We start from the raw sequence: 13,992 nt of genomic DNA, 5'->3' as shown, positions 1-13,992 counted from the left end.
CTTTAGGCTTAACCAATGCTCTTGCAACATTTAACCGGATGATGGACAGGATTTTTCGAGAGTACAGGCTATTTGTTGGCACTTTCTTTGACAATATCATTGTTTCTCCAAGGATGAGGCAGAACACAGAGATCATCTGCTTCAAGTCTTTCAGGCATTACGAGATCACAAGTTAGTGGTTAATGCGAAGAAAAGTGAATTTTTCCTACCAGAGATACACTTTTTAGGACACATTGTGTCAGCAAACTGGAGTGCAGATGCAAGGTGGCCAAGATAGAGACTATCCGTGATTGGCCCTATTTTAAGAATGTCCATGAAGTTAGAAGCTTCTTGGGATTGTGTTCGTACTATAGGCGGTTCATTCAAAAGTTTGCAGAGGTTGCTTTCCCTTTGCATATCTTGACACAGAAAGGAGTCCCTTTGTAAGGTGCAGCGGAATGAATGTTGTAATTTCGCAAGATTAGTGATCTTTATTGCTCAAGGTTCCTTTTAGTTCTTAGGGAAAGAGAGAGCTTTCCGTCTTGTGGAGAGTGCTATGATCATGAACAAAGTGAGTGGATTGTGCGTGCAAGTGAATGAGACTGAGAGAAGGAGAGAGAAGAAATACGACACCGAGAGGTTGTAAAACCCTCCTCCGAAGGCCCTACTCTCGTCGGCGAGAGTGGTCTACTTGATTACACAAATGCGTACAATGCAAATGCAATGGACTGATGCAACGGGAACTATGTCGGTGAAGACGATGAAGATTTTAGGGCTGAAATAGATGCTTCTTTATCTGCTGTCCGCAAAGGGGCAAAAGCTGAAAACCTATGCCACTTTCGGGGCTGAATTGGCTGGTTTTTCTCTGCTGTATATGGCTGAAATTGACTGCTTTGTCGGCTGAAATTCTGAGGGAAAAACGCTGTGGAAACCCTACTCCTTTAGGCTGCGTTTTGGTGTTGACAACTTGGCTGAAAACGCTGCCACAGCAGGAGGTCTCACGCTGAAAAACGTTGTCCCAATGATGGTCCAAAAACGCTGCAAGGGCTGATCCTTAACGATCCCAAAACGCTGGCTGCTGTAAGCTTGAAGGGGGAAAACGCTGCTCCTGATGACTGCTGACTGGCGTTAGTAGTTCTTGGGGGGCTGCTGCCAGGGGATGATGGAAACGCCAGGCTTGAAGGTTGAGGGATGGCGATGCTGATCCTAGAAACGCCAAGGGAAGGGAGGGCCTCACCAAGGGATTGGAGAGGGTCTTGCTGAGAGAGGGTGGGACACCTGTTGCTTGGGGAAGCCTGCTGTGTCTTTGCTCATCTGCCAATTTGTGCTAACTTGGGTTTGCTTATATATTAACTTACCCAATTTGCCCTACTGAGTACCCAACAAAAGTCACTTAATAAATAAGTGAAAAATGTCAAAAATAGGGAAAAATGGGATAAAGTCATCTGAAAAATCCCCAAACTGTCTATGATGGAAATGCTTATGCTTATGCAAGGTGCAACCAGAGGATATGCATCTACACTGAGTGACTGGGCATGCACGGTCTACGAATAGACTCACAAAAGTGCCAGATCACTCCTAATCTAACTTGAATGGACTTGACGGAAACCCTGTTATGGTGAAGCTTGTCCACGAACACATAGGGTTGGGATGTGTCACGTGACACCCATAGTTACATGGGACGGCGGGTCGGGGTCGGGAACAGGGTCGGGAACAGGGACGGGACGGCAAAAGTCAGGAAACGGGCAAGAGTTTTTTTCGCATTTTTTGACCTACACACATGCCACACACATAGAGCATCACTTTGACCATAAATTTACACTAAATAGACCAAAGAACACGAGTCATATAGGCTGAAATGTGCTAATAAAACATCGATGATCGATGGATACAAAATGAGAAGTGCATGCCACAAGGGCTCAAGAGTCAAAAAGCCTAAAGGACTTAGGACAAGCCTGAGGCCTCAAGGATAACAAAAAGTACAAAGGGCTATGTAGTAGGTAGAGTCATAGACTCAAGAGTCTAGACTCGAGAGTCAAGTGATCAATGATCATCAAACTCAAGAAGTGCTCGCCTGCTGAATCTCCATATCGTCGTCATAGTCGAGGTCGTCAGCGACGTATGAGGGCTCAGGAGACTCGCATTGAGGCTCGAAGTCCTCCTGTAGCTCCTCCAAAAGAGTATCGGCCATAGATGGATTCTCTTGTGCCATCTCCCACTCAGTGAAAGGATCTGCCTTGTGTGTGACGCTCTTGGCAAGCATGCGCAAGTTAGCGCTCACAAACACCAAATCATTGGCCCTCTGAACACCAAGGCGATTCCTCTTCTTAGAGGCAACGTGGCTGTACACACTCCATAGTTGCTCCAAGCAACTAGTGGTACATGCTTGGCTAAGGACACGAACAGCCAAGCGCTGCAAATGTGGGCCATCTCCTCCATAGTCCTCCCACCACAAAACCGAGCCAATCTTGTTGCGATCAAGCTGTGCATCTACACATCCATAGGAGCCCTTCTTTTGCCTGTAGTTGAGTAGCTCGTCTCTAATCTTGCGCCTAATGTCACTGCTAGGCTCAAGGCGCTCCAATGCAAGCCGCCATCCTTTGCTCACCTCCTTGTCGGTCTCTTGACGCCTTCCCTGAAACTCAAGTTCAAGCACATAAGCTGCCGCATGAAGTGGAGAGTAGTATCCATTCCACCTCGACTCACACAAGCCATGAATCTCCGCATACTGAACAGGGTCAGGCACAAGCTTCTCACCCTCTATCATCCGATCCATGGCTTCGTAGACTTTGCCAATGCATGGCTGCAAGCCATCCACCACTCAAAGTAGGTGTAGAATAGGCTTGACCATGGCGTCAAGAGTCTTCACCTCCTCCCACCAAGCGGCGTCGTCGGCCCATTCTCGACATTTCAATCATACTGCTGATGTAGACTCCGGCATGGCCTGGAACTCATCACTGAGAAAGAGGCCCCTTAAGGCTCCGCCACATGTAGACAAGCGGCCTAGCATAAGCCAATTGAATGCAAATCTTGTCTCTGAATATTTGAGCAAGGACAAGTGGCTCCTCCTTGAGAATTCATGGGGCACTTTTTGATGGTTGAGCACAAAGGAGACAATTCGAGAGACGTCACCAATGGTGGGTGAAATCCATGAAAGGTTCCCTATGTCCTTGAGGAGGTTATTGAGGCAATGCGCCATGCCAAATGTGACATGGATGCTGGGATACATGCCCTCAATGATAGCTCCGGCTGCCCTATTTGACGCCTCTCCATCTGCAACCATACAAAGGAAATTCTCTGGGCCAGTGATCTCTATGGTGCTTGTCCACTCCGCAGCAAACATCTCGGCGGCCTTGCCACTATCGGATGCATCATGTGACTCCACAAAGTACATCTCCCCCCGAGAGTAGGCCACCACCCCGTGGATGGACCGCTTGCGGATATCGCTCCATCCATCTACAAGGAGAGAGACGCCATTGGTCTCCCACAAATCCTTTGTTGCTTGGGCCGCTTGCTCCACGGCAAGTTTCTCTTTGTCAAGGAGGGTGGTGCGAAGCCTCTCCGATGAAGGTGGCACATAAGAGGAGCCATATTCCCCTATTTTCGTAACCACGGTTCGAAAGTATGGAGACCTATCCACACAAAATAGAGCATGTTGTGTTAGTATGGAGAGTCGAGAGTCGAGAAGTTATAACCCATTATGAATACAAAATGGAAGATTGCAATGTGCATATGCCAAGGGAAACTCACCGCGAAGCATGGAAGGCAATGTGGTCGTGGAAGAAGAATCGGGCAACCGACCTATCCACCTCTTTCTTCAATTTAGGATTCCAATTTTGGTTGAGAGTGGTTTGGCGATGCGGAACGGAAGAGGACGGTGTAGATGCATGGCTCTTGAAGCTTCGAGAGATGTCGTCAAGGTTGGCTTCCCTTTGCTCTCGGGGTGTCGCCGTGGCGGAGGGATCAACGGCAACAAAAACGCCCCTCTTGGCCGCTTCCGCAACCTCATACACCGTGAGCTTCTCAAGAAGATCCAACCTCTTCTCGGGAGCTACATGAGGACAAAACTTCACCTCGTGACCGGGTTGATGAAGAAGATGGGCTCGCACTTTGTTTGAACCACCCGTTCTCTTGTATGGGCATAGCTTGCACGTCCATGGTCTTGCACCGAAATCTTTGCCACGCGAGCTAAAGTCGACTTCATCCCACCCCGACCACGTTTGCACGGCGGGCCTCCTTCGAGAAGAACCGGCTTGAGAAGTGGAGTTGGCTTGAGATGACATGATGGTGGAGAGACTCGAGAGAGTAGAGCTTAGAAGTTAGAGGAGTTAGAGGAGAGCTTGTGTGGAGAGAGAGTAGAGGAGAGCTTCAAAGTGGGTAGAAGAGGGAGAGGAGAGCTTCAAAGTTCAAACTTCAAAGTGGGTAGAAGAGGGAGAGACTTGAGAGTGGAGACTAGAGTGTAGAGTTGTCAATGGTCATGCTTCAAGCTTGAGCCTTGAGGCTTGAGCAATGACTCAATCAGGCTATGAGGCTTGAGCAATGAGCATTGAGTAGAGAGGAAAGCATTGAGTAGCTTGAGCTTGGGGAAATTGCAAATTGGAATGAGACTATGAGTATTAAGAGGCCCAAGGGAGCCTTTTATAGCCTCCCAAGGGCCAAGGCCCCCCAAAATGTTGCAGTTGGGGCTGCACAGAGCCGTTAAAAACGGTCACTTTTCGGCTTGACTGCAGCCGTTCCCGGCCAACCCCGTCCGACCCCTACCGTTCCGGCCGTCCCCGGTCCGTCCCCCCTGCGACCCGCCCGTCCGGCCCGAAATCCATCCGTCCCACAGCATCCCCTTCCGTTCCCAGCCCGGTTACGGCAGTCCCCCAGCCCTAGGGTCCGTCCCCTATGGTGACACCCTTTCTCGTGGGGACCCACAGAGGTGACTGCCTTTCAGACTTTGAAAGAAAAATTGACTACGGGACCAACTTTGACTTTGCCGGACGTGCAGAAGTCGTTTGAAGTATATTGTGATACTTGTGGTCGTAGTCTGGATGCGGTTTGAATGCAAGAAGGCCAATGTCATTGCCTACGAGAGCCGATTGTTCTCAAGGCCGGAATTGACAACTCAGATTTGTGAGAAAGAGCTTTTGGCGGCTATCCATGCTCTTATTCAGTGGCGACATTACCTATTCAGAGCCGATTTTACGGTTTTCACACATGATGCGAGTTTACGCTACTTCTTGTCACAGAAGCAGCTATAGGAAAAAAGCAGATGCGGTGGGCAAACATCTTGTCACGATTTACTTCCGGGTTGTCCATGTGCAGGGACAGAAGAAATTGGTGGCAAATACTTTGTCCCGAAAGCCGTTGGTTCTGGCTATTTCCGCGATACATCATAGGAACTTCGAGGATATGGTCGGTCAGTACGCCACAGAACACATTTTGCAAATGTATTCAATTGAATACAGAAAGGGGAGATAGTAGCAGATTATTCCATTCGGAATGGCTACTTGATGAAGAAAACCATGTTGTGCGTTACACAGCCGTTGAGGGAAAGGGTTCTAACCGAAAGCTATTGTCCACCCTTTACGGGTTGCTGATGCATTACTACCACCTTGAAAGGGGTAGAGAGATACTTTTTTTGGCCGAGAATCAAGAAGGATGTGGACGAGGTTTCAAGAATCTGGTTTAAGTCTCACTTTTGTGATCCAAATTTCACCAAAATTGATTTGTGTGGTATACTTGATATGCTTGGCTTGGTATGCCAGAAGGTCAAGTTTGATAGGCATAAAGCACAGGGATTGTTACAACCTTTGCCCATACCCACCTGCCCTTGGGAAAGTATTACAATGGATTTCATCTCCCGAGAACACAGCGTGGGCACGATTGTTTATTGCCCAGGTCTTCAGATTACATGGCATGCCTGAGACGATTGTCTTCGACAAGGACCCCAGGTTCACGAGTTTGTTTCGGACGGCTATTTGAGAGAACATGGGCACGTGGTTGCAGTTCTCGTCATCGTTCCACCCGCAGACTGACGGGTAATCAGAGATTGCTAATTCGGTGGTACTGGATTTGTTGAAGTCTTCTTTGTTGGATCAGAAGACTACTTGGGAAAGGTTTTTACCTTTGGTGGAATATGCCTACAGAAACACGTTTGACTCTTTGATGGGGAAGATGCCATTTGAGATTTTTGAATTTGCTATGAAGGTTCTACCCTTCCTTAGCGCGAAAGATAAGATTTTTCTTTGAAGCCGACCAGTTCATGAGGGACTTGGTCCGGAAGGCTTTGCAGAAATTTCAGAAAAGACAGAAAAAGGCAGCAGATCGCCATTGTCGCGATTTCAAATTGAAGGAGAATGATTGGGTGCTCTTACATTATGAAAAGGCACGCTTGAGAAAGAAAAAAGGGAAAGGAGCGGCTTCTTTGCAAGCTTAGCATGAGATAGTGTGGACCTTTCCAGATTTTCCGAAAAGATAAACGATATCTCCTCAGGACTGAAGCTTCCAAAATACTTGGAGGATTCACAATGTTTTTCATGTGAGTCTCTTGAAGCCTTTTGAAGGCGATGTGCCCGATGATGGGAAGCCAGAGGTGCAACTCCCATTGGACGAAAACGAGCAGATACTCGTTCCAAAACAAAAATTGGCACAGAAAGAAAGAAAGAAGGTAAATTGACGGTTCTTGGTTGACGGTTCTTGGTTAAATTCAAGACCCACTTCGCATTGGATGCGAAGCGAAGGAGGAGGAAGACCTAGCAGATATTCCTCGAAATGTGAATCTTTACCTTGAAGCTTTTGGTTTAGCATAGTCTATTCCAAATGGAACCCAGAATTCAACTTGGCTAGAGATCTAGTGCAGTGGGTTTGCACAAGAGGGGAGTTACTCCGCTCCTTTGTCAACAGATGCCTCGATTTTTGAATACTAGAGTCATTGATGTCTCCTTGAGCTTCAGGGATACTGAGAGCTAACAGTATTCTGCTGGATGACTTTATGAAATGGAATTCCGAAAAAAATGAAACTGACTTGTTCTTGACTTGTTTTTAAGTGCAGGAACTGATAGACGAGATGAGTGCAGCATTTTGGTCTAAATGATCTCGAATAGACATGGTTGCAATAGGGGTTAGTCAATCGGGCATCGATGAGATCCTGAGTGGATCTAGATGCGATTGCTAGCTACATTGCCAATAAATCATGGTCTAAGATCCGAATGAATGTTGAATGTCATGTGATGTCCTGTGATGTCTAGTGATGTCCTGTGATGTCGTGTGATGTGACTGTCAATTGGTACATGTGCTAGATGTGTGTATTCCTAGTGCGTAGGTACTAACAGTCAGTGTCTGCTAAGACAGTTAATGGCTTTTGTCTGTTTTGCACGCGTAATCGAGGGCCATTACAATGCTTTCACGAGGGGGTATGTCACAAAGTGATGACATGGCTGCCCGTGTGTACACACACACACCCCCCTTGCACGAGCCGAAAGAAATGCTGACGTGGCTGAAATTGACGTAGCCTGTTGTGTACGGAACCCGCGTGAAACAGTGCTGACGTGCCAGCCCGCGTTTTGCAGCGCATATCACGGAAGGTTGTAGCTGCGGGCAGTTATGCTTTTTCGCAATGCTTTTGCGTGAAGCTTTTACGGCAGCCTTTGGCTACGCAAGAGATAAAGAGAGACCTTTGCTTTATTTTACGCAAAGGATGGGAGAAAGAGAGAAAAGCCTTTTGCTTTAATTAATCAATGGAGAGAGAGAAGCTCTTTTGCTTTCATTCAAAGGCTCAAGAGAGAGCTTGAGAGAGAAAGATGGAACTGCTTTATTTTTCAAGCTTTTTATTTTCAGCTTTTAGCTTTTGGGGCTCTGCTTTTGGCATCCCTTGTACCTTTAAATAAGCTGGCAGGGCTTCTCACAACTCAGAGCATCTGGACGCAGAATCTGAGTGTAGCGCCTGCCCGCACTCTTGTACTTTGAATACAGACTAATACAAAAAGAAATACCGAAAGGGGCGCCAATCTTTGGGGCCAATATATCTAGGCACGGAACTCCGTTGGGCCAGTGTTGAATAAATTGTGAACTGTGAACTGTTTTAAAGTGGTTATTTGGTGCTGTCGCGGTAGATTCTTGACTTGAAGTGTCCAAGTCTGTTACACAATGATCTCAAATGGCAGATGTATGCACTGTGTTGTAGGCAAACTCCACCAAGGTCAAAAACTTCTCCCACTGAGCTTTTTGATCAGAGATGTAAGACTTCAACAAGTCCAAAACTAGTGAATTCGCAATCTCCGATTGGCCATTAGCCTGTGGGTGAATAATAATATTCTCCCAAATTGCCCTCCAAAACAAGCTAGTGAAATGGGGATCTCTATCTGAAATTGTAGACTAAGGCATGCCATGAAGTTGAAATATTTGCGAGACAAACAGTTTAGCCAAATGATCTGGCTTAGCCGACTTCTGGACTAGAATAAAGTGAGCCTGCTTGCTAAATGTGTCGATGACTGTCCAGATGCCATCGTGCCCACTCTGAGTCTTGGGAATATCAAAATCAAAATCCATTGCTATACTTTCCCAAGGTCAACTAGGTATAGGTAAAGGTTGCAAAAGACCTGGTGCCTTATGCCTATCGAACTTGACCTTTTGGCATATCAAACAACTGCGAACAAACTTGTCCACATCCTTTTTGAGCCTCGGCTAATCGAAAAACTGCTCCACACTTTTCAAGGTGGTCTCCATACCGCGGTGGCCCAAAAAAGGTGGACAATGGCACTCTGTTAAAACCTTATTCCTCGGTGCTTGTGTAACACGCAACAAAGTCTTCCGCATCAAATAGCCTTCCTTGAGTGAGTAGCCTTCCTTGAGTGCACAGGGAATGGGAACCGACATGAAATGCCATTCCCTATTACGGATACTCACGTCTAAAACACAAAATTGGGATTCGAAACAGAAAGTTGGAATAGGAACGGCACACGGAGACTTGAAATTGGTCATTCCATGTAACTATGGGCTATTCCTCCTACCTGGCATGGCTACATTGGGGGACAAACAGTTTTACCTTCTCATTAAGGTTGTGTTATGTCCCACATACAGGAGAGGGGACCTGGTCTAAAACACCTTCAGGATGGGCGTCCTGTAGTGTGACCCCAGCTAGTGTGGCCCGCCACTTTTATGAAAGGGAGGCCAAGGCCTTGTTAGACTTACACCACTCTGCTGCTTCACAGGTCTAGGGCACACATGTAAGCCTAGTATGTCTCCGGGCTGGCCACCCATAGTCTAGGTTGCTCTTGGTCCGGCCGCCCGAGTGCGGGGCCGGCCGCCCGCTTTGTCCGGGCGCCCTGCGACATACTCTTTGTAGCCAGTAGGATACTTCGACGGGCTCCTCAAGAGTAGCCAAGAGATGTTGATACTCTTTTCTCCGAACATGGGGCGAGATCTTCAGTCCTTTTCAGCCTTGACCATGGTCACATTACATGGCATAACGCACCTCCACAGTGGTTCATTTTGTAATCTTCATACAAGCCACCATGATGTATACATAGCCCTCACATTGTAACCCCCATCTTGGGCGATAGACCTTTGAGCATCCGCAAGGGTCTCTTTGTACACAGTATACAGCCACTTGTGTGCCGAAAATGAAGCCTCAGCACTCAACCTTCTTATGCTCGGGAAAATATCAAAGATAGTCGATTGCATTACGTGTTCATTCCTCCAAGTAAAGGATTGTTTACAAACCCACGCAAGTTCGTGTGTACAAGCTCTAACGGATAGTTGCCCCTCCGAGACACCTATTTGCAAAGGGGTCTATTGCACCTATGTATTGTCCAGCAAGCGTGAACGAGCCCAAATGAGGCGGTGGGGCCATGTCATGTATGGAAGATGGATCCTGGAGAGCACTAATAATATCAAACCATCTTCTGCACACTTACATGTTGCATGGCTACGTGCACAAAAATACTAGAGCTCATGGGATCATGATGGTCCAACAAACAAATCCACCCTTTTGAAAGCACACTTCACTCCCAAATAGGGTGGTTTTGGATGTGAATCCTTGAATTGTCGCAAGGTTGGAGTACCTATAAGTTCCCAAGGTCGGGGGTGAACCAATGTGACTAGAGGAAAGTAATCTGAATGCATATTCCTCAATTGTGTTTTGTAGCATAATCACTCGCATGTGTTGCCACCACAAAGAGCTTGTCAGATTCCACAAACAACATGGCACTATTTCAATATCTGAAAACAATATTCAAACTTATCTTTCCAAGTGATGAAAGAACTGAAGCATGCCTTTTCCTCCAAACACCCTTCAACAAACGTGTGAAGGGTGTCGTAATCTTTATGATGGACCTGATGGATCCAACAAAAGATGTCAATATTTTATAAAGCATACCAGTGGACGAACCTTTTATGAATTGCTCTGGCACAAAAATGCGCAAGACGAGACAAAGGTGTTGCAAATGTTCCTTGAATGGCTAACTCTTGATCAAGATGTCATCCAAGAAGAAATCATTCATTTTAAAACTAGTCATGCCCATACCGTGTGCGAAATGCGGACTTCGAGGTGTCCCTAGAGTGTATCAACATCTGATGGTACCCGACCATAGACCAGTCTTGGTGAAATATTTGCATAACAAAGCCTATCAATAACGTCATCCATCTATATAACAAGGACGTGTTCTCAATAATAAGTTTAATATCCATGCACAACACATCATATTGTTCTTTTTCTTATTAAGCAATATCTCACACCACAAAAAGTATTACCTGTCCCAATAAACCCTTTCTCGAAATACAAATGCAATTGCCCAAGCATCTTGTCTTCCACTTTCTACCCATCGCAATACGGTTCTAAAGAGATGGGTAGAACATCTACCTTGGCAATGACTCTGATAGACTGAATGGCAACGCATCAGCCAATTTTCTAGAATAAAAAGAAACTGATTTCTTACATGCAAATCATGCTCATACAAAGATACAAAGATGCATTGGAGATAAACACACAAGTATTGCGACTTGTTTCAGGCGAAATTATAAGTGATATACAACTAAAATCTACATTAGAATTTGTTTTTCTTAAATTCCTAATCATTTGGACACCACAATACTGAAAAACTGTATATATAAAGTTTAAATCGAAAAGGGTGGCCTTGAGAAGATGCTTTTAGCCTCTACACTCCTCTTCTTTCTTTTGATTAAGAGTAAACATGTAAAATTACGTATGCGGCATATACTTAAATAAACCGTGATGATACACTAGAGAGACACAACGCTCTCCCCACATATATGTGACTCTGGCAATTTCCTGTACAGGAGGTGGGGCCCAACTTCATTCTGACTCCACCTCTTGTTGAGCTGCTACTAGCTTACATTGTGCATAGCACAGAATATCCTCCCACATACCACATACAAAATCCTCAACCGCAAAGGAAGAGCAAATCATTATTCCCCCTTCAAAAAATCGGATCATAAATTCTGCTAGTAAAGGACAAATTAGAGGATCTTGCTTATAGAGAACTTACAATTTCATAGCGATTCCCGTCAAGTTCAAAAGCTTGATAGTACCGTTTTTCTAATTTACCTCTGCCCACACGTTTGATGACTTCACCCAACGGCTTTGGGTCAGCAGAGTTTTCTTCATCGCTGCCACCTTCGCCACTATCCTTTGGGGGTACGGAGGCTTTCTCATCTTCTTCTTCATCAGAATCTGAGAGCTGTGCTAGCTTCCGCTTCCCCATGATCCCTTCACACAGTAAACGAAGAACGAAAGCAGCCCTAAATTCACTCTAAATGTCCCGCCTCCCTGTCATTACAGCTGCAAAAATCCATAGACGAGAGACTGATACGACTTATAAGCTCCAGGGCTACGCTTGTGCAGAACTCAAAATGTCGAACCTCGCGAGCTGGTTACTGCTTTATATAGCCTTGTGCTACGTGTCTGAAAAAGAGAGAGATGGAGAGGGTTATGCTATTCGTTAAAGTTTAAACGATGTACGCTGCACGGCTTCAAGGTTTTATGATACCAATTTCCAAATCCGGATTCTCATGTTTGAAGTTTTAAATCAGGAGTAATATTACGGATTGGAATAAATTTTAAACAAGGTGAAGTCTTCACATGGACCTTTAAAAGGCAAAAAGTTGACTGTTGAGGGGTCATGAGAGTTAAAAATCTATTTTGAAAAGGTTAAAACTTATAATGATTGCGGCAAAGAGGATAGTGTTTAAAAGAAATGTTTTACTTAGCTTTTAATGTAAAGGGTAGATTTTATAAAATTTAAGCTGTTAATTTCTATTTATGATGAAAAGTGCACAAACTTCAGTCATAACAATTAAGATACAAAAAGTAGAAATGAATAATTATCATTTTTAATATAAATTCACATCTTAAAAGACTTTGAGTTATTAATTGTTTGTCTATGCATTCTTAGAGAACCTCATTAAAAGGGGTCTAAAAGCTCATGTTAGGGTTGCGATGGTGGGGGGGATTACACCTTGCGAGGATCTCGTCAACTTGTGAGCTTTGCATGGCGTCGACGATCGTAGGCAGCTGTGGCAAGGAGGAGCTTTCGAGCATGTTGCGGCATCGCAGGCTCAAGGGATCACTATGTATAAATTTTGTATATCACGTGTGTTCAAGAACTATTTCTAAAACTCCTTATCCATGAATTTTTGACAAATGAAAAACACACCTTTCATATTCAATCTACAAAAAAAAAAAAAAAATCCCAAGCCCATTTGATGGTACCCTTCTGTATATAAATAAAAAAAAAATGAAATTTAATGTAATGGAAATGGCCTATGAATTTTGAGAATAGCGGAATTAGGAGAATGAAAGAGAGCATTTTTTTGAGACTACTTTGAGAACATAGAGGGTGAACTTAATTGATGGTAGCAACATAATCTAAGACGTAATTAACTTGGCATGAACAATACTTTTGCAAAAGAAAGAGTTTAGAGAAGTTGACAACAGTTGAGGACCAGATTTATGTGGAGCCGGTCCCCCCTCCAATAGGCTTTTGTATAATAGATTCTCCCATGAAGATAGACTTGGTACAATACAATTTTTGTGTTCCTTGTGACCTAGGTGATGCAATGAAGATGGAAAGCTTCATGCATCACGAGCATAACATAAACTTTGTAAAAAGCATTAACCATTTCCAGCCTCGGTCCAAGGCCTCAAACATCTTCAAAGGTGGAGAGAGCTAGCGGGGAAGGAGGGTAGGGAAGAGGAAGAAGAAACCTTCATAGGAGAAAGAAATAGTTCCTCACTTATCATAACTCTTCTTGCTCGCATACATAATAGCATAGTAATGAAGATGGAGAAAATGGCAAGCTTAAGCATTGAAGCATGGCTCTTGGTTGGATTTGCATTCCATAGCCAAGAGTGTTGGTGTAGGCTCTCAACTTCTCTCCTAGCTTAGAGAAGTAGATGGAGCTCTTGCACTTTGCACTCCACACAATGAGGTGTGTGTGTGTGTGTGTGTGTGTGGGGGGGGGGGGGGGGGGGGGGGGGGGGGGGGTATACCCCTCAAGCAACCTCCCTTCTTGCTTTGGTCGACCCCCTCTTCTAGCTCAACTTGGAAGCTCATTGGAACCCTGCAAGCCTGGCCAATCACATGCAGAATGCATATCAAGCAACAAGGGTATTCCTGGGACAAGTGTTCCCCTTTGCCCTTTGAGAGAGAGGACTTGATAAATGCAAAAACAATTAATTAAATCAACTAAATTATCATTGGACCTCTCAAGGGGTCAACGAGTAGGCTTCGGACACTCCTTGAGGGTAACTTAGTTAGGGGCTTGACATGTGTCCTACTTACCTCTTGGTCAAGGACTGCCCGGTCAAGCACCCACCCCCCCTGCCTGCATGGCTCACCCTCTCCTTGTAGAGATATTTGTTGACTTTTGTGACACCTCAAGCCCCTTAACCTTGGGGCCAGTTCTCACCACAAGCTTGGCCCTTAAGCCCCTCAAGCTTGGGCCGGGTTCCCACCTCAAGTACAACCCTAACATCTCAAGAATGAAAAGCATCTCAAGAATCTCAGT

General features: G+C 45.2%; 1 protein-coding gene across 2 annotated transcripts in view; it reads right to left on the bottom strand.

Moving 5' to 3' along the window:
- LOC147434400 (protein REPRESSOR OF VERNALIZATION 1-like) overlaps positions 1-11,897 on the bottom strand; it is a 111,395-nt gene extending 99,498 nt beyond the window's left edge. Inside the window, exon 1 of one of the 2 annotated variants that reach the window (XM_086490873.1) lies at positions 11,472-11,897. In XM_086490873.1, the coding sequence (XP_086346999.1) occupies positions 11,472-11,687 (216 nt within the window). In that variant the 5' untranslated portion in view covers positions 11,688-11,897. The remainder of the gene's footprint in view (positions 1-11,471) is intronic. The other variant, XM_086490874.1, reaches the window with a different exon arrangement.
- Between the last annotated feature and the right edge of the window lie 2,095 nt (positions 11,898-13,992).

The sequence above is a fragment of the Adiantum capillus-veneris genome, chromosome 19, assembly GCF_014529385.1.
Source record: "Adiantum capillus-veneris isolate H3 chromosome 19, ASM1452938v2, whole genome shotgun sequence".
NCBI classification, from domain to species: domain Eukaryota; kingdom Viridiplantae; phylum Streptophyta; class Polypodiopsida; order Polypodiales; family Pteridaceae; genus Adiantum; species Adiantum capillus-veneris.
This window is presented reverse-complemented; position numbering and strand designations above follow the sequence as displayed.